General features: G+C 40.0%; 2 protein-coding genes across 3 annotated transcripts in view; one reads left to right on the top strand and one right to left on the bottom strand.

The window, feature by feature from the left end:
* Positions 1 to 26776, bottom strand: part of LOC128376753 (exostosin-1) — a 288133-nt gene that overhangs the window by 126801 nt on the left and 134556 nt on the right. The gene's annotated exons all lie outside the window — the stretch shown is intronic.
* On the top strand, positions 15278 to 16504 carry LOC128376754 (pleurocidin-like peptide WF3). The gene is made up of 4 exons (XM_053336581.1): positions 15278 to 15343; positions 15607 to 15737; positions 16035 to 16071; positions 16197 to 16504. Exons 2-4 carry the CDS (start codon positions 15608 to 15610, stop codon positions 16288 to 16290), a joined length of 261 nt encoding a protein of 86 aa, XP_053192556.1. The 5' UTR covers positions 15278 to 15343; position 15607; the 3' UTR covers positions 16291 to 16504.

The following is a 26776-nucleotide window of genomic DNA, read 5'->3' on the forward strand; positions in this document are numbered from 1 at the left end:
CCTGTAGATGGGAAAGATGCCGCCAGTCGTCTGTTGGTAATCCGCCAGGGGTCACGCACTGTAGCTCAGTACACCTTGGAGTTCCGGATACTGGCAGCAGAGAGCCGATGGGACGCCAATGCCCTTCTGTGTGTCTATCGCAAGGGGTTGAGTGATGCGATCAAGGATCTAATTGTCCGTGACAGCCCTGAAGCTCTCAACGACTTAATATCCCTGGCCCTCCAGATGGACGCCCGACTCCAGGAGCGTCGTGCAGACCGAGCTTATCGTAATTCTCCTCGCCAACCCCCCAGCCGCCCAGCTATGGAAACCCCGACCATGTTCTCTGCCAGCCGAGCTCAGCCCCCTCCTACTCCTGTGCATTCCCTGTTTCCTCCTACACCTGGCACAGGGGAGCCCATGGAGATTGGCCGGTCTCGCCTCACTCCAGGGGAGAGAGAGCTGAGAATGAACAACCAGCTGTGCCTTTATTGTGGTGATTCAGGTCACTTCATCCGTGCTTGCCCCACTCGCCCAAAAGATCCTGCTCGCCGGTAGGGGCTGTACGGGTGAGCAAGACAGATTTTCCCCAGCCCAAAAAGAAGAGACCCAATCGCCTTTTCCCTGTCACACTCACCTGGGGCTCTGAGACACTGTCTGTCAGCGCCCTCATAGATTCTGGCGCTGATGAGTGCCTCATGGATGTTTCCTTCGCCTGCCAAGCTGGTGTCCCCTTAGTTGCCTTGAACCACTCGCTGTCTCCCCTGGCCATCGATGGACATAAGTTGAGTGCCATCTCCTATGCTACCAGACCAGAGTGGATCAGTTTCTATGTTCTTCATGCCCCTAACGCGCCCTTGGTGTTGGGTCAACCTTGGCTGGAGAAACACGACCCCCATATCTCCTGGTCCTCTGGTCGAATCCTGGGATGGAGCACTGCTTGCCATGCAACCTGCTTATGTTCTGCCCTGTCACTGCCCTGTAGTCCGAAGATGGTGTCTTCTCCCCCAGATCTCACAGGTGTTCCCCATCAGTACCACGATCTTGCTTCAGTGTTTTGTAAGGACAGGGCTCTGTCACTTCCCCCACACCGGCCGTATGATTGCGCCATCAATCTCCTACCTGGGGCCCCTTACCCTAAAGGGCGACTTTACAACCTCTCTTCCCCAGAGAAGGAGGCGATGCGCAACTACATCTCAGAATCTCTACAATCAGGCATTATCAGACCCTCGTCTTCTCCCCTTGCTGCTGGCTTCTTCTTCGTGGGTAAGAAGGATGGCGGCCTGAGACCATGTATTGACTTCCGTGGACTAAACAACATCACTGTGAAGAATAAATACCCTCTTCCCCTTATCAGTTCCACACTCGAGCCACTCACCCATGCCAGAGTATTCACTAAGCTTGACCTCCGCAACGCCTACCACCTAGTCCGGATCAGGGAGGGCGATGAATGGAAGACTGCTTTCAACACCCACCTTGGCCATTTTGAGTACCTGGTTATGCCGTTTGGCCTGTCCAACGCCCCAGCCGTTTTCAAACCCTTGTGAACGATGTGCTGCGGGACATGCTTAACATCTTTGTGGTGGTGTACCTGGATGACATCCTCATCTTCTCCAGGTCCTTAGAAGAACACCACCAGCATGTCCGCCTGGTTCTTCAGCGGCTGTTGGAGAATCGTCTGTTTGTCAAGGCTGAAAAATGTGTGTTCCACTCAGACTCTGTTACTTACCTGGGCAATGTGGTGGAGAATGGACAAACCCGTGTGGATCCTGCCAAGATCAAGGCGGTGGAGGAATGGCCACGTCCTAATGATCGGACTCAGTTAAGGCGTTTCCTGGGGTTTGCAGGCTTTGTCCGCCGTTTCATCAAGGGTTTCAGCCAGATAGCAGCCCCTCTCAGTGCCCTGACTTCTACCTCTCGCCCTTTTTCCTGGACACCTAAAGCAGAAGCAGCATTCTGTAAGCTCAAGAGCCTGTTTGTCTCAGCTCCAGTGCTTGTTTTCCCTGATCCTAAGAGACAGTTTATTGTGGAGGTAGATGCCTCGGATACGGGCATTGGGGCAGTTCTATCCCAACGGGCTGAGGTGGACCAGAGAATACATCCCTGCGCTTTTTATTCAAGAAGTTATGACCCTGCGGAGAAGAACTACGATGTGGGAAATAAGGAACTTCTGGCGGTCCATGATGCCCTGAAGGAATGGAGACACTGGTTGGAGGGAGCGACGCTGCCGTTCATCGTGTGGTCAGATCACAAGAATCTAACCTACTTACAGACGGCAAAAAGACTCAACTCCAGACAGGCTCGCTGGGCCCTATTCTTCAGCCGGTTTGATTTCACCATCACTTACCGCCCAGGCTCCAAGAACATCAGGGCTGATGCTCTCTCCCGTCAGGTTACAAGGAGAACCTCTGAGGTCCAAGAGGCACCCACTACCATCCTTCCTTCCTCCCGGGTCGTGGGTGCTGTCACCTGGCCTATCGAAGCCATAGTAAGGCAGGCCCAGCAAACAGAGCCTGATCCAGGTAATGGACCTCAAGACAGGCTCTTTGTCCCTGCCTCTGTCCGTCCACAAGTGTTGGAGTGGGGTCACTCCAGCCACATTGCCTGCCACCCAGGGGTACGTCGGACCACAGAGTTCATCAGCCGCAGATTCTGGTGGTCCTCACTCAACAGAGATGTCAAGGAGTTTGTAGCTGCCTGCACCACCTGTGCCCGGAGTAAGGCTTCGCATCGTCCTCCTGCAGGCCTGCTTCAACCCCTACCGTGGTACCCAATTTGTCTCCACCGCCAGCCTCTCCTCGGGTCATCACCCACAGACCAATGGGCAAACTGAACATGCTAACCAGGCCCTCGAGACAACTCTTCGCTGTGTCACCACCAGCAACCTGTCAACCTGGTCCAGATATCTTCCCTGGGTTGAGTACTCTCTCAACACATGGAGAGCTCCGCCACTGGTATGTCCCCTTTTCAATGTTCTCTGGGTTACCAACCTCCCCTTTTTCCCCAACAGGAGCTGGAGGTGGCAGTTCCTTCCACCCGGGCCCACCTCCGCCGGTGTAGACGTGTCTGGAAGGCCGCCCGGGCTGCACTTCTTCGTGCCACTGTCCAAGCCCAGCATGATGCCAACCGGCGGAGGGTGCGTGCTCCTGTATACCAGCCAGGCCAGAAGGTTTGGCTGTTGGCCCGGGACCTGCCCCTCCAGACCTCCCAGACCTCCACCCGCAAGCTGAATCCCCGTTTTGTTGGCCCCTACCCAGTGGACTGTGTCATCAGCCCTGTTGCGGTACGTTTACGCCTCCCTCTGGCTCTCAAGGTTCACCCTGTCTTTCACGTGTTGCAGCTTAAGCCTGTGTCCACCAGCGTCCTGTCTCCCCCTGCTCCTGCTCCTCCGCCCCCACGGGTCCTGGCTGATGGTGACCCTGTGTGGACGGTTCGGAAGCTGCTCGCCGTTCGTCGCCGAGGCCGGGGATTCCAGTACTTGGTGGATTGGGAGGGCTACGGGCCCGAAGAACGCTCCTGGGTTCATGCTTCCTACCTGGCTGACCGCTCCTTGTTGGAGGACTTCTACAGGGACAATCCTGGGGCCCCTGGTCGGTCGTCCGGTGCCTCCCCTCAGGGGGGGGGGTACTGTTGTAGCTCCCCAGCAGCCAGCAGCCAGGCAGCCCAGCACAGGTGCTGGTAATTCCAATCAGCCCAGCTGCTCCTCATCAACATCAGGACTGCTGGAGTATAAGAGGAGGCTGAGAAGGGGCGCTCGTCGCTTGAACGTTGACTACTGTGGTCAGTCTAGCCTGCTGTGTCTCATAGCTTGTATAGTCTTGTGAATGCTCACTTTCACTGCCTATTCCAGTTTTCCCTGTTTAAATCCTGTTCTTCTGTGTTCCAGGCTCCCTCTGTAACCCCAGTGTCTCCTCGCTCATCCGAAGCTCCTCTCAACCGCCTCCTGGATCCTCTTCCCTCATACCTCTCCCTGGAAACTTCCCCCTTACCTCCTCGGTCAGCGCCCCCTCATTTTCAGAGTAAATAAACACTTTTGGACTAAAGAAACATTGTTCTGTGTCTCTGTCTCTGGGGTATCTGGCACATTTGGCTACGCCACTGTCTGAGCGTAACAATTACATTATTAAATACAGTATGTTATGTCATTGGCACTGTGTCATTATGTTTGTGTGTATATGCTTCCCTCTAGTTGTCTTTCTCTGCTGTCCCTGCAAATTGGTTTTCAGCTGTTGATGTCAATGTACAAGAAGTCACTGACTGCTTTAAAATCTGAAGGAACTAATCATCAGCCAGAGTCCTCCAAAAGAGCACAACTCGAGTGTGCCCTCCACTTGTCTGTTAATGATCTGTTGGTACTTTGTGAAGTAAACTTGTTATAGAATATAAGAGGTGTGTGGTGGGAGGTTAGGGACATTAGGTCAGTTTGGGTACCTTGTACATATTCACTAACACAGTGTATCTGGCAAATATTAAGTACGTTGGTTGATGCCTTTTGCTGTTATGGTTTTTGTTGAAGTATCTTTGTAGAGAAGCAAGTGAACGTGATTACTCAGGCCAAGTTTAGTTTTATCACTTTATTTTACTTTGGCTAAACCACTTTCTGCTGTCCTCCCCCATGTTTTGAGAACCACTGTGTAATTGTAAGTATTATAAATAGCTAAAACTAAATTGTACTGTACATGGATGGCATGGTGGTGCAGTGTTTAGCACTGTCACGTCGCAGCAAGAAGGTTCTTGTCTCGAACCCACAGACCAGCTTGGGCCTGTGGGGAGTTTGCAAGTTCTCCCTGTCATGCCTGTGTGGGTTCTCTCCAGGTACTCCAGCTTCCTCCCACAGACCAAAACATGCAGGTGAGGTTAATTGGTGACTCTAAATTGTCTGTGTCTATATATGTTAGCTCTGTGATTAACTGGCGATCTGTCCAGGTTGTATCCCACCTCTCACCCAGTGTCAGCTGAGATTGGCTCCAGCTCCCTTGTGAACCTCTAGAGGATAAGCAGTGAAGAAAGTGAATGAATTAATGAATAAATTGTACGTTGTACTCTACTTTGACTCTGTAGAGATAGTGGATGTCGTGTTACTGTCTCCATTTCCCAAAGCAATAATGATATTAAGTATAAAGCACCTCTACAACAATCCCTCATCAGTCATTAATAAATGTTTGATTTACTTTATGGAAAAAAATACATTCACAATAACTATTTTATGGTCCAGGAGAATATTTTATAGAATATGATGAATACAACATGTTTAATAAATAAAGGTCAAACATGTACAATTTGGATATATAAAAATGTGCATCAACTCTACAAAAAATGTTGGTAAAATAAATGGGTCTAGTGTGTTTTCACAGCTCTCAAATAGAACAGAATGTAAAGGTTATTTAAGGTATCGTGAAAAGTGATGAAAGGATCTGTGTGGTCTGACTCAGTTTCAAGGTTAGATCACTCTGTTGTGAAATTTAAGAGAACAAATGGACCTTTCAATCATTGGGCACAGAGGTAGAGATACTGGACGCCTGTTAACTTTTAAAGTGACAGCACAGCTTTGATATGAATACAACATCCCCCTGTTGGAGAAGTAGTGTATAACATACCATTGATGATGCATTGACTTGAGTCTCTTCATTATTTCCATATGTAAAATGATTTTGTACAAAGTTTATTAAAGTGACAGAGCTGCAACAACTCCTAATAAATACACAGTCAATGAGATAACACCAGTCTCAGGAGTTTTCATGGGATCAGCTTCTTAAGACTGTTTTTGTTTATTCTCTGTTCATGTATTTTAATTCTCCTGTCATTGCAGATCTTGCCACTCCTTGCCCTGCAATTATTTCGTTCCCCTAACCTGAGCTTCCCCACCCTCTTCCACAGCTGGCCCTCTTCATCAGCCTCCCACTCAGTCTCCTTTTCATATACAGTCAGTTACTCTCTGTCAGATTGTAAAGCCACATGCTCTGCTCTTGTCCTGCCTGCCCGGTTGTCCTGCATGAAACTTCCTCGTTTTTTGCTAGATGTTATTTTTGGACCTCTCTCTTTCAGTTTAGTAAGCTTCTTTTGTATCAGTGTGTTTTTGGGTCCGGCACCTTCTGAGCCATTACAGGAGTCTACATCCACATAAATTGGCAGGATAGTTGATGCAGAGTTAACAGGTAATATAATGTGAAGCATAAGTTACTGAACAATTACAAAGATTGCCGAGAGGGGGCGCCTTTGTGTGCGTCAGGTTTAGAAACAAAAACATGTTATTGCAGCGCCCCCTCTTGAAGTCTGGCTCAGGACAACAAAAACATGACACCTGTTTCACTGACTCTTATGCACATTATATACAATGCTGCTTAAATTACTCTAACTGGGTTATTTTCCATTATTTTTTGTGTTTTGTGTGGTTGTACTTTACATGCACAACTCTGATCAAAGTAAATTGGAAAAAAAAGTATTTGGTGTGAACGCTTACTTCCTCTTTCTGTGTGTTTTTCTTCATGTAATCTGCATGATACGTGTCACTGTGTTCATGTGTGATCGTGTTGATCACTTACCGATCTTAGGCTTTCAGCATTGCATTTGGCACATTATTTGTGTATACAAAGGCATTAAATCACCATATTTAGGCTAGACCGTTCTTCAAATTCATTACAAAATGTTTTGTTACCTCAGGATTTATTTTCAATAACTTCTCACAACTTGAAAAGTTGGCCTTTCCACACCTAAAATGAATCTTCCTGCCATGAGGATGGCTTTCTACATTAAAATGCATCAACTGATTTGTCATCCATAACCATGGATTAATTGATCCAAATCTTCAATAAATGGGCAGATTTCTTTGTAATGATTTTTGATTATGCTTTTATTCCTGACTAAATAAATATGATGTTGATGTGACTTTCTTTTAAAAGTCCTAATTATTGGATGGAACTACACTATAGAGTTTTAGAGTTGTAGTTTTATGAGAACTCACAATTGTCTGCTTCAATCAGTGATGTCAGAGCAGGTGTTTGGCCTCAGAGCATTACTAGGATGTGTCAGAAATTCATGATTTTGGAAAGACTAATTTTTTTTAAATTGAGTTCATATTTCCTTTAATCTGATCAAGAAAATTGTACTTAAACTTTTGAGACTAATGTCTATTTCCAGTCTTTGGATCCAGTTGCTGACCTTGACTTGATGACCTACATGACTATTACAATTGTTTTCACATCTAGCCCTAACCTACATTACATTTTCTAGCTCACAAATGAAAGCACGTTTAGTCCAACCACTTTCTTTTTGATGTGAGATTAGGAGCTGAGATATGGTCAACACCTATTGAATGTGTGAAAATGGACAAATACAACTCTGATAAATACTACATAGTTACTACATAGTTAGAGACTCATTTCAGGTCAACAATAATCTTCTGACTCCAGCTCTCAATCTGTGGTCAGGTAAAGAGCAAATGTTTCATATTTAATTTCACATAATGCAAAGTCTTTAGTTGCTGTTGATACACACATATATATGTATGATATATATGTGTGTAAACGTGTATGTGTATATATGAATGTAAGTGTATATATATATATACATATATATATATACATATATATATATATATATATGTGTGTGTGTGTGTGTGTGTGTGTTACAATTGCATTTTAGGGTTGTTTTATTTAGTTTTTAATTTTAGTGTTGTATACATTTGTTTTTTGTTTTTTTCTATATCACTATTTTTTGAGCTTCTGTAGCAATGAATTTTTTCCCCACTGTGGGATCAATAAATGTATCCTTATCCTTATATATTTCATTTTTTAGAACTGACTTCTAGATGCTCTCATTTTCAGGATGAAGTGTGTTATGGTCTTTCTCGTGTTGTCCGTGGTCGTCCTCATGGCCGATCCTGGAGAGTGTTTTAGTCTTGTATGGTATGGTCATGGAAACAATGGTCCTTTTAATTCCAAACATTTAGATAGCCGCAAAAGTATACTAAATCATGAAATACATTTTGTGTCAACTTCAATAGATAGACCTCAGAACAACATAAACAAACTGCTTTGTGGATTAACATTTTGATGATTGATTTCAATTTTTTCTGTCCTCTATCTAGGCTTCTTATGAAAAACCCCCAGCTTCTTATGAAACATCGCCTGCATATTATCAAAACAACTCCGAAACGACCACAAACGTGCATATGTAAGCCTGTCACTCAGGGCTGGATCTGTTCATCAAGTTAGGAGTGATTGCTTTGGGCTTTGCAATGCAAGAAGCAAATGGATCAGCTAACAAACCAGCAGTTTCAGATTTACATGAAGCTTTTGAGATGTGGTTATTCTGGCATAGCTACTATTGTTTTTAAAAATGTAAAATGGCTTAATATTGCAGTCCTGCTCAATAAATCAGCAAAACAAAAAATCAAACTCTAGTATGTGTGTGTTTTTATTCAAGTGAATAAGCTTCTGTAATTTGAAGTCTGGCTCAAATTAGAGAAGGGACATTTGATGCATGAAGGCGCAATTTTCAGCAGGAACCTGGCTCTCTTAAACCTAAATGGAATGAGCCTCAATTCATAATCATTTTTAATAATTAATGTAAATTTTGTGTATATATATAATGTGTATGTGTGTGTGTGTGTGTGTGTGTGTGTGTGTGTGTGTGTGTGTGTGTGTGTGTGTGTATATGTATATATATATATATATATATATATATATATGGAGTGGTTGTACACTTTACATGCACAACTCTGATCAAAGTAGAAAAAACCCCAGTATATTTGGTGTGAACCCTTACTTCTTCTTTCTGTGTGTTTTTCCTTATGTCATCTGTATGAAACGTGTCTGAGCTTCAATGTGTTGATCTCTGATAAATGTTCTTACACCATAACAGTGACCAGACACCTGTTAAAACTGACAAAATGAAGAAGTTATAACAAGAGACACTGAGATTAGATCAGCACCTTGTCATCTGTCTACATAACTTGACATTGCAAAAATGCAATAAGAAATACAGTTATTATAAATGATTCAACAACTCTGAGAAAATGAACTCAACAATGGCTTTATAAAGACAAAGGCTCTTCACAACTCTTAAACTCATAGATTCACATCATCTACAGGTCACAACTGCTCACTTTGTTCTCTTGAATGAAATATTTTGTTAATGTGTTTTTCATGATAATCAGCTGGTGGAAACAGTCATGCAAATAGTTCTTTCTTGTACTTCACTTAATGCCAGGTCTTCAGATCAGTGGTCACCAACCCTGCTCCTGGAGAGCTACTGCCCTGCATGTTTAGGTGTCTCCCCATTCTAACACACCTGATTCTATTTATTGACTCATTATCAAGCAGCCAAAGCTTTTCAAGGGGTTTGAAAATGAGTTAATCATAATAAACCTGTGACTTGCACAGTTATAATGTTGGATAAATAATGAATTGAATGTAGAGAGCCGTGAGAGTTGATTCTGTGGTCAGGGAAGAAGTGTGTTTCTGTGTGTTGTGTTTTCACATTGGTTGTCCTCATGGCTGAATCAGGATGATGTACGTTAAGAGGCATCACATCTTTAAGCGGAGGTGCAAATAGTGGATAAAAAGATAATTCACAAACGTGAATATAATATATGTGATGTGCAGTGTTGGGGAACATTGTTTTTTTAAATTAGTGCCTTTAAAAAGTAACTTGTTTCATTACATCATTACCGTCTGAGAAAAGTAACCAGAGTACTTTAGCATTACTGAAAATGAAAATCCCTTTGTGATTCCACACGTATGTTGTTTTAGTCCAGACCTCCATTAAATATAATGTCTCTAACATAATCACACAGCCAAGTCTGGACCATAATCTGTAAATCTGTACACTGATAGCAGGAATAACAGACACAATGTCCAATTTACAGCTCTTTATTGTAGCTATTGTGGCTAAGCCCACATACTGTACAGGTTATAAAATGACATACAGGCTTTTCAAACACATACCTACATCACTTGCAATAGGCTCTTGTTAACCAGGCACAACTTGCATGTTACTGTAATGTTCTTGCTCTTATTTCCTCCTACAAATTCAAAATAATGTGAATCATTTCACAGAGTGAATGCTGTCCCTTCAGCCTTCACTGAGCATTTTTTCAGCCTATTCACTGTAAAGAAATGGATCTAATGCATGGGCTGGTTTCTTATTACTGATTTTAAACTATGTGCTACCTTTTTTTACCTGATTAAATAAAGATAAAGATGTTTATAAAGCAACACTAGCGAGTTTTAGAAAATGAGAACTTGCTCCAGTCAGTGACGTCAGAGCAGATGTTTTACCTCAGGGCTAATGGAAAACACCACTTATTAGTATGTGTCAGAAGTTTATAGTACCCGGGCTTATATTTCCATTCATCTTATCAAGAAAACTGCTTAAAAACTTTCTTTGGATCCAGTTGCTGACCTTGACCTACAAGCTTTGCATTTGTCATACAAATACTGTATGTCTGAATTATTCTCATACCACATCTAGCCCTAACTTACATTACATGTTCTAGCTTACAAATCAAAGCATGTTTAGTCCAACCACTTTCTTGTTGATGTGAGATTAGGAGCTGAGATATGGTCAACACCTATTGAATGTGTGAAAATGGAAAAATACAACTCTGATAAATACTACCTCATTTCAGGTCCACCCACTTCACCAGATTGGTATATAATGAATGTTGGCACAGGCATCCACTCATACCGCTTACTTTAGTCTTTGACAACAATCTTCTGACTCCAGCTCTCAATCTGTGGACAGGTAAAGAGCAAATGCTTCATATTTAATTTCACATTAAGTTTTTAGGATATGTAACAGTATTGGTTATATTGTTGGATTGTGTGACAGCTAAGATAAGATATTATATTATCTTACTTATATATTACTATTACATAAATTGGTCAAAAAAAGATTTACACAGAATAACCAGAGGTGTGTTTTACAAATGATGGTTCTCTTTGTGAATGAAATTGCAGGGTTGCTTCTATTTTTTAGAACTGACTACTAGATGTTCTCATTTTCAGGATGAAGTGTGTTATGGTCTTTCTCGTGTTGTCCCTGGTCGTCCTCATGGCCGATCCTGGAGAGTGTTTCTTCAGACACTTATGGAGAGGTGCCAAGGCCGCATTTAGAGCGGCCAGGGGGGGATGGAGAAGTAAGCCATGATATACCTTTTGTGTCGATTTCAATTGATAGACCTCAGATTTACGCCAACAGTACGATACTTTAGTGTGTCATCAACAAAGAGGTGGAGAACACACATGAATACACTGGGTTCTTTTTTTAAAGATTTTACTGGCATAGACATCTTTATTCATCAGTAGATCGACAGGAAACATGGGAGAGAGAGGGGGGTGACATGCAGCAAAGGACCTCCGATCGGGATTCGAATCGGGGGCAGCTGCATATATGGCATGCGCTCTAACCACTCGCCCACCTGCGCGCCATTCTTTTGGGGTTTTTTACTAAATATTTGATTACACCAGGCATCACAGCTGTATTTGTGAAGCAAAAAAACTAAAAGTACCTCAAACCCTAAAAGTATAATATTTGATTAGGATTTTCACACATATTTAGAGATGATTTGGGCTGTTGTAACAAGATGAGGGTTTGTTAAAGTCTTTTAAATCTCTTTGTTTAGATTACCATCGCCAGCGCAACATGAATCAGATGTGGAGGTAAGGAATTCTTACTAGTATTGTCAATAAGGATTAACCAACTGTTGAAAGCTTTTTGGAATAACATTCTGATAATTAATCACCTGATTGTTTTATTTCTACATTTTATTCCCTCCTCTGTCTCGCTATGTAAGGTTCCCCCAGCAAAGAGCCAGACAACGGCAGATTCAACAACAACAATTAGCCAGATTTCGGCCACTCAATCTGGGCTGAATCTGTTCAGTTTGAACACACTGTTTGGTGTGATTGCTTTGGGCTTTACAATGCAAGAAAGAAGTAGATCAGCTAACAAACCAGCAGTTTTGGGTTTGCATTAAGCATTTGCGAAGAAGTAATTCATATATAGCTCTTAGCATAGCTCCTATTGGTTTTTAAAAATGTAAAATGGCCAAATATTGCAAACTGCCCCGCTTAATAAATCAGCAATACAAAAAGTCAAACTCTAGTGTGTGTGTTTTTATTCAAGTGAATACGATTCTGTAATTTTATAACAAGATTGCCAATAACAATGAATAATGTTGTTCAGCAAATAAGCAGAAAGCTAATGCAGCATTTCCTCATAGCAATAGTGATTTATATTTAACATAGCTGGACGAAGTGGTTGGGGAGAGGGAAGTCTGGGCTTCCATGCTTAGGCTGCTGCCCCCGCGACCCGACCCAGGATAAGCAGAAGAAGACGGACGGATATTACACATGCTAGTGACAGGCCAGTTATACAGATTTTGCTATTTTGACATTTTGGTGCTTAGCAGCTCTACAGAAGAATATATTTGTGTTTGTCTGTGTTGGAAAGAGAACACTAGAAGTAAAACAAGTAATATTAGTGTATATAATATTTATTTAATAAGGTTTAATCCCAGGGTTGTAATGTGATAAATCCAGTTAATTTTTTTAATCGTTGGACAGCCTAGTCTTTTCTATGAGCAGTGGGTCTAAACACACTGCTCCTCCCCATGGACAAATGTTGGATAAATAATGAAATGAATGTAGAGAGCTGTGAGAGTTGATTCTGTGGTCAGGGAAGAAGTGTGTTTCTGTGTGTTGTGTTTTCACATTGGTTGTCCTCATGGCTGAATCAGGATGATGTGCGTTACGAGGCATCACATCTTTAAGCAAAGGTGCAAATAGTGAATAAAAAGATAATTCACAAAAGTGAATACAGTAGTAGCCACTTCAAAGTTCCCCTCCAAGCTGAAAGCCAGCTGAATGGCAGCCGACTCCCAGCCAAGTTCCAGCTGAGTTCCAGCAGCTGGAGCGACCCCCTCCTTCTCCTGGGCGTGTCTATCTTTTCCTGTAAACCCACCTATTCATTGTAATACAGGGTTTGACCAGGAGATGGCGCTTCTGTCACAAACTAGCCCACATTCTGATGCGAGCTCATGGGGCGAGCACGCAGGTAATAAAAAGACGACAATTTATGAAAAAAGGTCATTCATTTCATTGGATCACTTGCTGGTGACGATCAGCCTGTGGGGCAGCTTTAAGAGACCACACATGGGGTAGAAGCCGCTGATTGGCTGAGAAGCTTTCACTCAAAGCTTTCTTCAGGCTGCTTATTGGATGAACAACTAGAATGAAAACTAACTAATGCTGTGTCCGAAATCACTCACTACATACTATGGGTCAAAATGGGTGGGTCTGGACCTAAAATCCATTCTCCATTCATCCATCCATCCCTCCATTTTAACCTGTGATTTTGTTGTACATTCATTGTTGACAATAAAGCTCATTTACTCTTTACAATACCGACCAGTCAACCGGAACCCCAGCTCGTCATTTAAAAATACATTTTATTTTAATACAATTTAAATTGTGCTTACTGCTTGGAGGGAATGTTTTCACCGGAAATTTTTACTGGAAGTGTAAAAAAGTAGGTACAGGACTCCAGTAGATTTTATCAGAGTCCTGTAATTACCGGATAACGGAAACCCAGTATGTGGTTGTCACTGTCCGCTGACATAGCCTACTACGTATTAAATAGAGCGTCCTGCTTTACATCACTAGACTGGGTTTGTCTATGTCTTGGTTTGACAGTGACAGTGATCAGTGATCAGTCAGAGGAATTATTAAGTGTCTGCGAGTGTTTCCTGTGACGGACGGTGTCCTGTCAGATGTACGGCAGCTTCAATTGCATCCGTACTTTCTAATGGATTAACTATATTGTACCCTTCATTCGGCGACTTTATACAGAAGAATAGAAGTAAAACAAGTAATATTAGTTTATATAATATTTAGCCTCGTATTTTAATAAGGTTTAATCCCAGGGTTGTAATGTGATAAATCCAGTTAATTTTTTTAATCGTTGGACAGCCTAGTCTTTTCTATGAGCAGTGGGTCTAAACACACTGCTCCTCCCCGTGGACAAATGAGGCATTGCAACTGGCGTTTCCAGTCGGGCCTCGTGTCATCACTGGGGGATCACATTTCCCCCCTGCTTCCATTATCGGCCAGCCAAGACCGGTCAAGGACCAGTCAAGGAAACACGGGAAATTTGAAATGGCTTCATCTGTATAATATATGTGATGTGCAGTGTTGGGGAATGTTTTGTTTTTTTTAAATTAGTGCCTTTAAAAAGTAACGTGTTTCATTACATCACTATCTTCCGCGGAAAAGTAACCAGAGTACTTTAGTGTTACTGAAAATGAAAATCCCTTTGTGATTCCTCACGTATGTTGCTTTAGTCCAGACCTCCATTAAATATAATCTAACATCATCACACAGCCAAGTCTGGACCATAATCTGTAAATCTGTACACTGATAGCAGGAATAACAGACACAATGTCCAATTTACAGCTCTTTATTGTAGCTATTGTGGCTAAGCTTCTCAAACATATGCCCACTTACAGGCTTTTCAAACACATACCTACATCACTTGCAATAGGCTCTTGTTAACCAGGCACAACTTGCATGTTACTGTAATGTTCTTGCTCTTATTTCCTCCTACAAATTCAAAATAATGTGAATATTTCCACAGAGTGAATGCTGTCCCTTCAGCCTTCACTGAGCATTTTTTCAGCCTATTCACTGTAAAGAAATGGATCTAATGCATGGGCTGGTTTCTTATTACTGATTTTTAACTATGTGCTACCTTTTTTTACCTGATTAAATAAAGATAAAGATGTTTATAAAGCAACACTAGTGAGTTTTAGAAAATGAGAACTTGCTCCAGTCAGTGACGTCAGAGCAGTTGTTTGACCTCAGAGCTAATGGAAAACACCACTTATTAGTATGTGTCAGAAGTTCATAGTACCCGGGCTTATATTTCCATTCATCTTATCAAGAAAACTGCTTAAAAACTTTCTTTGGATCCAGTTGCTGACCTTGACCTACATGATGATTAAAAGATTTGCATTTGTCATACAAATACTGTATGTCTGAATTATTCTCATACCACATCTAGCCCTAACTTACATTACATGTTCTAGCTCACAAATGAAAGCACGTTTAGTCCAACCACTTTCTTGTTGATGTGAGATTAGGAGCTGAGATATGGTCAACACCTATTGAATGTGTGAAAATGGACAAATACAACTCTGATAAATACTACATAGTTACTACATAGTTACTGAGAGACTCATTTCAGGTCCACCCACTTCACGAGACTGGTATTTAATAAATGTTGGCATAGGAATCCACTCATACCGCTTACTTTGCTCTCTTTGACAACAATATTCTGACTCCAGCTCTCAATCTGTGGACAGGTAAAGAGCAAATGCTTCATATTTAATTTCACATAATGCAAATAGGATATGTAACAGTATTGGTTATATTGTTGGATTGTGTGACAGCTAAGATAAGATATTATATTATCTTACTTATATATTACTATTACATAAATTGGTCAAAAAAAGATTTACACAGAATAACTAGAGGTGCGATTTACAAATGATGGTTCTCTTTGTGAATGAAATTGCAGGGTTGCTTCTATTTTTTAGAACTGACTACTAGATGTTCTCATTTTCAGGATGAAGTGTGTTATGGTCTTTCTCGTGTTGTCCCTGGTCGTCCTCATGGCCGATCCTGGAGAGTGTTTCTTAAGACACATATGGAGAGGTGCCAAGGCCGCATTTAGAGCGGCCAGGGGGGGATGGAGAAGTAAGCCATGATATACCTTTTGTGTCGATTTCAATTGATAGACCTCAGATTTACGCCAACAGTACGATACTTTAGTGTGTCATCAACAAAGAGGTGGAGAACACACATGAATACACTGGGTTCTTTTGGGGTTTTTTTACTAAATATTTGATTACACCAGGCATCACAGCTGTATTTGTGAAGCATAAAACCTAAAAGTATAATATTTGATTAGGATTTTCAAAAAGATTTAGAGATGATTTGGGCTGTTGTAACAAGATGAGAGTTTGTTAAATTCATTTAAATCTCTTTGTCTAGGTTACCATCGCCAGCGCAACATGAATCAGATCGGGAGGTAAGGAATTCTTACTAGTATTGTCAATAAGGATTAACCAACTGTTGAAAGCTTTTTGGAATAACATTCTGATAATTAATCACCTGATTGTTTTATTTCTAAATTATATTCCCTCCTCTGTCTAGGTATATGAGGATAATGTCCCAGCAAAGAGCCAGACAACGGCAACAACAGATTCAACAACAACAACTAGCCAGATGTCGGGCAATGCTGGGCTGAATCTGTTCAGTTTGAACACACTGTTTGGTGTGATTGCTTTGGGCTTTACAATGCAAGAAAGAAGTAGATCAGCTAACAAACCAGCAGTTTTGGGTTTGCATTAAGCATTTGCGAAGAAGTAATTCATATATAGCTCTTAGCATAGCTCCTATTGGTTTTTAAAAATGTAAAATGGCCAAATATCGCAAACTGCCCTGCTTAATAAATCAGCAATACAAAAAGTCAAACTCTAGTGTGTGTGTTTTTATTCATGTGTATACGATTCTGTAATTTTATAACAAGATTGCCAATAATAATGAATAATGTTGTTCAGCAAATAAGCAGAAAGCTAATGCAGCATTTCCTCATAGCAAGAGTGATTTTTATTTAACATAGCTGGACGAAGTAGCTGGGGAGAGGGAAGTCTGGGCTTTCCTGCTTAGGCTGCTGCCCCCGCGACCCGACCCAGGATAAGCAGAAGAAGACGGACGGATATTACACATGCTATTGACTATGTAGCTTGTTCAAAACATAGAATGCCTTTTCCAGAAACTTAATGAAATGTCAGTCAGTACAGTCATTTACCACAGTAATTAGGCAGAATTCCCATTTTGTTAACTCATATAACCAGGTCTTGAAGTGTAAAAGTTTTGTGTTAAACTTTAAAGTTATATTACGAATTATTTTGCTATTAGGTCAACAACAATTTTCTGACTCCATCTCTCAACCTGTGGACAGGTAAAGAGCAAATGTTTCATATTTAATTTCACAATGCAAAGTCTTTAGTTGCTGTTGTATATGTGTATATATATATGTTATAATTATATGTTATAATTGCATTTTACGGTTGTTTTATTTAGTTTTTAATTTTTTAATTTTATTGTTGTATACATTTGTTTTTTGTTTTTTTCTATATCACTATTTTTTGAGCTTCTGTAGCAATGAATTTTCCCCACTGTGGGATCAATAAATGTATCCTTATCCTTATATATTTGATTTTTTAGAACTGACTTCTAGATGCTCTCATTTTCAGGATGAAGTGTGTTATGGTCTTTCTCGTGTTGTCCGTGGTCGTCCTCATGGCCGATCCTGGAGAGTGTTTTAGTCTTGTATGGTATGGTCATGGAAACAATGGTCCTTTTAATTCCAAACATTTAGATAGCTGCAAAAGTATACTAAATCATGAAATACATTTTGTGTCAACTTCAATAGATAGACCTCAGAACAACATAAACAAACTGTTTTATGGATTAACATTTTGATGATTGATTACCTAATTGTTTTATTTCAATTTTTTCTGTCCTCTATCTAAGCATGCTATGAAAAACTGCCTGCATAGTATCAAAGAAACTCCGAAACGACCACAAACGTGCATATGTAAGCCAGTCACTCAGGGCTGGATCTGTTCATCAAGTTAGGAGTGATTGCTTTGGGCTTTGCAATGCAAGAAGCAAATGGATCAGCTAACAAACCAGCAGTTTCAGATTTACATGAAGCTTTTGAGATGTGGTTATTCTGGCATAGCTACTATTGTTTTTAAAAATGTAAAATGGCTTAATATTGCAGTCCTGCTCAATAAATCAGCAAAACAAAAAATCAAACTCTAGTATGTGTGTGTTTTTATTCAAGTGAATAAGCTTGTGTAATTTGAAGTCCGGCTCGGGACATTTGATGCATGAAGGCGCAATTTTCAGCAGGAACCTGGCTCTCTTAAACCTAAATGGAATGAGCCTCAATTCATAAATGTATGTAAATTGTGTGCATGTATATATATGTGTGTGTGTGTGTGTGTGTGTGTGTGTGTGTGTGTGTGTGTGTGTGTTATGGCAAATATGGAAATTAACCAAATAATACATGGAATTAATGTTTGAGTATATGGAATGAAAGCTTTCAATAATTGATCATTATTGAAAAGACTCTTTGAGGGACTCTTGGGTTATAAACACATATACATATACTACATATATATGTTTCATTGACTTTTATGCATATTATTTACAATGCTGCTTAAGTTACTTTTTATCTGCATTAATCTTTGTGTTTTCTCCTATGGAGTGGTTGTACACTTTACATGCACAACTCTGATCAAAGTAGAAAAAACCCCAGTATATTTGGTGTGAACCCTTACTTCTTCTTTCTGTGTGTTTTTCCTTATGTCATCTGTATGATACGTGCCACTGTGTTCATGAGCTTCAATGTGTTGATCTCTGATAAATGTTCTTACACCATAACAGTGACCAGACACCTGTTAAAACTGTCCGCTTCCTTCATATTTCAAGCTGGTGTGAAAGACTGCACGTATGATATCAGGCCAGCTATACAGACTTTGCTATTTTGACATTTTGGTGCTTAGCAGCTCTACAGAAGAATATATTTGTATTTGTCTGTGTTGGAAAGAGAACACTTTCAGTAAAAGTCGGATCATTTACCGACCTTAGGCTTTCAGCATTGCATTTGGCAAAGTCATTAAATCACCACATTTAGTCTAGACTCTAATAGAAATTGAAGAAGTGATAACAAGAGACACTGAGATTAGATCAGCACCTTGTCATCTGTCTACATAACTCGACATTGCAAAAATGTAATAAGAAATACAGTTATTATAAATGATTCAACAACTCTGAGAAAATGAACTCAACAATGGCTTTATAAAGACAAAGGCTCTTCACAACTCTTAAACTCATAGATTCACATCATCTACAGGTCATAACTGCTCACTTTGTTCTCTTGAATGAAATATTTTGTTAATGTGTTTTTCATGATAATCAGCTGGTGGAAACAGTCATGCAAATAGTTTTTCTTTCTTGTACTTCACTTAATGCCAGGTCTTCAGATCAGTGGTCACCAACCCTGCTCCTGGAGAGCTACTGCCCTGCATGTTTAGGTATCTCCCCATTCTAACACACCTGATTCTATTTATTGACTCGTTATCAAGCAGCCAAAGCTTTTCAAGGGGTTTGAAAATGAGTTAATCATAATAAACCTGTGACTTGCACAGTTATAATGTTGGATAAATAATGAATTGAATGTAGAGAGCCGTGAGAGTTGATTCTGTGGTCAGGGAAGAAGTGTGTTTCTGTGTGTTGTGTTTTCACATTGGTTGTCCTCATGGCTGAATCAGGATGATGTACGTTAAGAGGCATCACATCTTTAAGCGGAGGTGCAAATAGTGGATAAAAAGATAATTCACAAACGTGAATATATATGTGATGTGCAGTGTTGGGGAATATTATTTTTTTAAATCAGTGCCTTTAAAAAGTAACTTGTTTCATTACATCATTACCGTCTGAGAAAAGTAACCAGAGTACTTTAGCATTACTGAAAATGAAAATCCCTTTTGTGATTCCTCACGTATGTTGTTTTAGTCCAGACCTCCATTAAATATAATGTCTCTAACATCATCACACAGCCAAGTCTGGACCATAATCTGTAAATCTGTACACTGATAGCAGGAATAACAGACACAATGTCCAATTTACAGCTCTTTATTGTAGCTATTGTGGCTAAGCCCACATACAGGTTATAAAATGACATACAGGCTTTTCAAACACACACCTACAGTACATCACTTGCAATAGGCTCTTGTTAACCAGGCACAACTTGCATGTTACTGTAATGTTCTTGCTCTTATTTCCTCCTACAAATTCAAAATAATGTGAATCATTTCACAGAGTGAATGCTGTCCCTTCAGTCTTCACTGAGCATTTTTTCAGCCTATTCACTGTAAAGAAATGGATCTAATGCATGGGCTGGTTTCTTATTACTGATTTTTAACTATGTGCTACCTTTTTTTACCTGATTAAATAAAGATAAAGATGTTTATAAAGCAACACTAGCGAGTTTTAGAAAATGAGAACTTGCTCCAGTCAGTGACGTCAGAGCAGTTGTTTGACCTCAGAGCTAATGGAAAACACCACTTATTAGTATGTGTCAGAAGTTCATAGTACCTGGGGTTATATTTCCATTCATCTTATCAAGAAAACTGCTTAAAAACTTTCTTTGGATCCAGTTGCTGACCTTGACCTACAAGCTTTGCATTTGTCATACAAATACTGTATGTCTGAATTATTCTCATACCACATCTAGCCCTAACATCTAGACATTACATGTCTAGCTCACAAATGAAAGCACGTTTAGTCCAACCACTTTCTTTCTGAGGTTAGTTAGGAGCTGAGATATGGTCAACACCTATTGAATGTGTGAAAATGGACAAATACAACTCTGATAAATACTACATCATTGCAGGTCCACCCACTTGACGAGATTGGTATTTAATGAATGTTGGCACAGGCATCCACTCATACCGCTTACTTTAGTCTTTGACAACAATCTTCTGACTCCAGCTCTCAATCTGTGGACAGGTAAAGAGTAAATGCTTCATATTTAATTTCACATAAAGTTTTTAGGATATGTAACAGTATTGGTTATATTGTTGGATTGTGTGACAGCTAAGATAAGATATTATATTATCTTACTTATATATTACTATTACATAAATTGGTCAAAAAAGGATTTACACAGAATAACTAGAGGTGCGATTTACAAATGATGGTTCTCTTTGTGAATGAAATTGCAGGGTTGCTTCCATTTTTTAGAACTGACTACTAGATGTTCTCATTTTCAGGATGAAGTGTGTTATGGTCTTTCTCGTGTTGTCCCTGGTCGTCCTCATGGCCGATCCTGGAGAGTGTTCCTTCAGACATATATGGAGAGGTGCCAAGGCCGCATTTAAAGTGGCCAGACTGGGATGGAAAGGTAAGTCATGATATACCTTTTGTGTCGATTTCAATTGATAGACCTCAGATTTACGCCAACAGTACGATACTTTAGTGTGTCATCAACAAAGAGGTGGAGAACACACATGAATACACTGTGTTCTTTTGGGTTTTTTTACTAAATACTTGATTACACCAGGCATCACAGCTGTATTTGTGAAGCATAAAACCTAAAAGTATAATATTTGATTAGGATTTTCAAAAAGATTTCGAGATGATTTGGGCTGTTGTAACAAGATGAGAGTTTGTTAAAGTCATTTAAATCTCTTTGTTTAGGTTACCATCGCCAGCGCAACATGAATCAGACAGGGAGGTAAGGAATTCTTACTAGTATTGTCAATAAGGATTAACCAACTGTTGAAAGCTTTTTGGAATAACATTCTGATAATTAATCACCTGATTGTTTTATTTCTACATTTTATTCCCTCCTCTGTCTAGGTATAAGAGGACGATGCCCCAGCAAAGAGCCATACAACGGCAACAACAGCTTCAACAACAACAATTAGCCAGATTTCGGCCACTCACTCAGGACTGAATCTGTTCAGTTTGAACACACTGTTTGGTGGGATTGCTTTGGACTTTACAATGCAAGAAAGATAAATTAATAAATCAGCAATACAAAAAGTCAAACTCTAGTGTGTGTGTTTTTATTCAAGTGAATACGATTCTGTAATTTTATAACAAGATTGCCAATAACAATGAATAATGTTGTTCAGCAAATAAGCAGAAAGCTAATGCAGCATTTCCTCATAGCAAGAGTGATTTATATTTAACATAGCTGGACGAAGTGGCTGGGGAGAGGGAAGTCTGGGCTTCCATGCTTAGGCTGCTGCCCCCGCGACCCGACCCCGGATAAGCAGAAGAAAACGGACGGATATTACACATGCTAGTGACTATGTTGCTTGTTCAAAACATTGGTGACTTTTATTTAGGCAGAATTCCCATTTTGTTAACTCATATAACCAGGTCCTGAAGCATTAAAATTGCGAGTTAAACTTGAAAGTTATATTACTAATTAATTTGTTTTTACAGACATGACATACAATGACAAAAATGTCCAGAATTAGATTTTTAAAATAAATTACTTCTTAGTGCCAATAATGACCAAGACAGCTGCATGCATGAGAATGTTTTTAGGTAGTCAATAATAAGTGGTACTATTTAATTCTCTGGCGTGGATGGGCTCTATATTGCTGGAGGTGAGATTATGGTGACACAAATTGAGGATTTTAATTAATTTGACTGCAGACTTGCTGCCATTTAAGAAAGAGAATACAGGAGGCCACAAGAGTACAAGTGACATGTGGTGCACTGTCACACTAAATGAGGAAGCAGTACTGCATGTGACAATGTGACTGTTAGCACATACAGTACACTTTACATTACATGTTTATTTTTTAGTCCGGGTTGATACTTTTAAATGCTGTAATTAAAAAGATCTTCTAAACAGTGAGGTATTACTGGGCACTAAATTGAACTGACATTCTATGATATTTTAAATCAAGTATCAAATCACAACTGAATGTTAACTAGTAATGAATGAACTGTTTTCAATTATAATTATACATGATATCAACTTTTGTAACCTGCTGTTGTATGCTAATGCTGTAGACTTAGTCAAATTGTTAAACAGAAGAAATATAACTCAGTGAATGTTAACCTTCAGCTTTACATTTAATACACATATGTGACTGTCAGAATGATTACTATTATTATACTACTACCAACATTTAAACAGTCCTTTTGAAACATTTTCATCAATTTAAGTGCGTCTTCCTGTCATACCTTTGGTCTCTGCATTTTCTCACGTCTCGAAAAACCACAATTTTGTGAAACTCCAACCTGAGATTAAATCAATACCTTGTCATCCGTACTTCTATTACAACATACAATAAGAAACGCAGAATTACCAAACACTACACGTGTGCTTGGAAACTGATTTCATCCCTGCTCTTACAGTATAAAAAGACAGGTATCTCACAACCATAAGGCAACAGACATTATCTGCAGGTCTGTTTCTTGACATTGCTCTTTTTGACAACAGCTATTTTGGCTCTGAAATATCTGTGGAAAGGTAAGAAATATGTGATGAGCATTTGTGATCTGAAGCCCTGTTCTATTCTGTGAATGAAGAGAGGAGATTCTGATGTGTTTTTGTCTTTCAGGATGAAGTGTGTTATGATCTTTCTTGTGCTGACGCTGGTCATCCTCATGGCTGAACCAGGGGAGAGTTTGTTTGGAAGTTTGAGAGCCTTCTGGAGAGGTGGAAGACCTGGATATAAAAGTAAATATAAACTTAAAGTAGTCAGTTTGGACTTAAATGCGTCAAACTTCAGTCAATTTAAACGTTCTTTCTGTTAAACCATCCATGATTGCCTGCCTCAAAATACATCTTTCCAATAAGTATGATGATAAGTTGGGTTGAGCATAGCTCAGCGGGTATAGCGCCCACCCCATGTGTTAAGGCTATAGTCCTCGTTGCAGGTGACCCCGGTTCGAATCCCGAGCCGAGCGGTCTTATCCTGTGTGTCATTCCCCCTCTCTCTGCCTCCTGCTTCCTGTCTATCTCCACTGTCCTGTCCATTAAAGGCAAAAAAGCCCAAAAAAATATACTTAAAAAAAAAAAAAGTATGATGATAAGTTACGAGTTTGCAAAGCTTCAATTATTAGATGTATTACAAAGTAAGAAATACTCCTTTTGCAGTAGTTTTTCTGTGTTTAACCTAATGTTTTATTCAGTTCTGCCTCCTCAGAGAGTCACCTTAATGTACTGATACTGACCAAATAATCATTAGTAATAATTTGACACTATAATATTGTTTTTATATTATTTCATTCTCATCTCTTTCTTCCTTCCATCTAGAATACAAATACGACCGTGACATGTTTAAGATGGCTCACAAGTAAGAACTCTTCACTAGTTATTATCATTATTATCATTACAGTTAACAACAAGACCAATCTTCATTCAGCAAACTCAATTCTGTATCTTAATTTTCTCCTCCACCCAGGTATGGACCTAACTGGAAGGAAGGCTTCGGTGGTGGTGGCGGTGGCGGCGTCAGGGGCGGCGGCGGGTCACAACCTGCAGACGCAGGTGGAGAAGGGGGTCCTGAAAACTGGCGCTGAGAGTTCACAGAAATGTGCAGATTTTAAGCTATGGTTTGAGGAGGGGCATTGCATAAATACAATGATTTGTACACCATGTAAAGAAAGAAGCAAATGTATCAACAAGCAGATCAGCAGTCTCATGTTTGCCGGAGTCATGTAGAGTGGTACTTAGCGGTTGTTGGCACTGCTTCATTTGGTTTTGAAATTGCTTGCTATAGTTAAATGTCCTGATGAATAAAACTGCATTACAAAAAGTCACCTGTGCTTGATGTTATTGCTTATGTGTTATGTATGAGGAATGCACCTATATGATTAAAGCACGATCAGGTATCCATGATGCGACTGATTAAAGGACCAAAAAGTAATATATTCACAGTACGAACTCATAAAATGAGCTTGGAATGTCATCAGAGATGAAGGAACCATGCTCAAATACTGGCTTTTGTTACTGTAATACTACAGTCAGTATGTTCTGCTTTGAAATTTCCATTCTGGTGTGGAACATCTGGTTTTGCTTTGGTCAATGTGATTCGGCCCACCGAGCATTAGAGCACACCACCACGTGTTAAGAAGTCATGGTCATTTCACATTTCTACGTGGAAGCAAGCAAACCAACTGGATCCACTGAGATAGATTCCACTAGACCTAAAAACCTGCTCGAGCTTTGAGTCGAGAAGTTGGGGGATACACTGCATTATCCATTTTTTACCACTTGATGTCACTGTTACACATTTCTCCTTTAAATATAGTGTTCATTAATATCAAAAAAAATAGTTACATTTATATAATAATAGCAAGCCACCAAGTCAGTTTTTAATGCTAAAGCAATCACTGGCTTCGTGTTATCTCACATAAAACTTGTTCTCTCAAGTTCTAGGTATTACGGTATGCAGACTTCAAATAGAACACTGGTACCAGATCATTGGTCGTACATAACTTAAATAACCAATCACTGTGCAAGACTTGTTTTGTGACTTCGTGAGGTGCCGACCAACAGCAGGTACTTTGTATTTTGTTGGCCAATGTCCTGTTTGTGCTCGTCTTTTGTGAAGAGTAGCTATGTGCTGAACAGTTGTATACATGCATACTTGTAAATTCAGAACATTTTCAAAAGCTACATATGGTGATAAAATAATAGTACTTATTTTTCTGCACATATCTGAAAGATGCTAATTGGATCCATTTATCAGCAAAATATTGTTTTGTTTCCATCTTTGACACAATCAGTGCAATAATGATACTCAGAGGATGTAATTTATGTGTTGATTATTTTACAAATTACTAAATGTTTATTAATAACATAATAATTAGGGGTATGTAATCAGAGTTGTCATGAATCTCTGAATCAACAATTTCCAACTGACTGAAAAATGATGCACTGAAACTGAAAAAAGTTGACCACAAAAGCAAAATCCTGAAAGAATAGTGACAATAATCTAATAAAATGTCTTTTTCAGTTGTATTGCAAGTTTTGCCTATTATTATGACAGTAATTGTATCCTATAGTCTTAACCATCTTGTGGGATAAAGATCTGTGTCTTTACCTTCTATATACATCGCCATAATAATAAAAAAACTCATGTAGGTTCTAACTAGCTTCCAAATGAGCTTCACAGGTGATGAGAATAACAGTGTAGCATTCACACCAGTGTATAAGAGCATCCACTGCCTCCATCCTACCACACACTAACCTTTTTGATGCCAGGCAAGCTGCGGTGTCAAAGATAGTGATGATGGATCTCTCTCACTGTCGCCTGAAGACAACCTAAAGGGTATCGTGGACCAACCCTGAAAATATGACACCTGTCTCTACCCCCATAAAATAAAACAAACACACACCTACCAAGCAAGCAAAGTTTGTTTTCGGGCGGATGGTTCTTCGCTTAAAACATATCGATTGGAAATGAGATGTGGTTGGAGGAGGGATGAGGTTAGAAAGGTATGAGTGTGTGTGTGTGTGTGTGTTTGTGTTTGTGTGTGTGTGTGTGTGTGTGAGAGAGAGAGTGTGAGTGTGTGTGTGTGTGTTTGAGGGTCACCTGTGTCATTGGCGGTGGTTGTTTACCTAGAGGCGATTGCTGGCCTCACACACAAACCCTTCCCAGACAGAGACGCGTGGTAAATAATAGAAGAGCTATGACAGAGGGCAGACACACACAAATACAGATCAGCATCAAGGTTAAAGATGGGTGTGGGTGTAATAGGAGAGCTCTTTATCGGCATGTCATTAATACATGAGGAGGGTTCACCAAACCAGAGAGAGGAGAGAGAGGAGAGTCATGTAAGTCAGCGTGAATCCTGACATCTGCATATCAAATGCTTGAGAGGTCTGTATGTCACAGTGACAGCTCAGTCAATATGATTTCAACTGCATGTGAGAGTCGGGTGACTCCCCCCTTCACTTACTCAGTTTACAACCACTCACCATTCATAAGCTGTGGGTACAGTGGGCAAAGATCAAGTGTTATAATAATAGTATTAATAATAATAATAATGTGGTTTTGAAAAAACTCTCAGTAAGGACGTGCAGCTATACAATTTCAAGGATGCTTCACTTTTGAACCTTTTATCACTTTTACATGAAGGACAAAATACAATCCTGCAGTTGTGACTACAATGCAAAT

Source organism: Scomber japonicus, chromosome 17 (genome assembly GCF_027409825.1).
Source record: "Scomber japonicus isolate fScoJap1 chromosome 17, fScoJap1.pri, whole genome shotgun sequence".
In the NCBI taxonomy this organism is placed as follows: domain Eukaryota; kingdom Metazoa; phylum Chordata; class Actinopteri; order Scombriformes; family Scombridae; genus Scomber; species Scomber japonicus.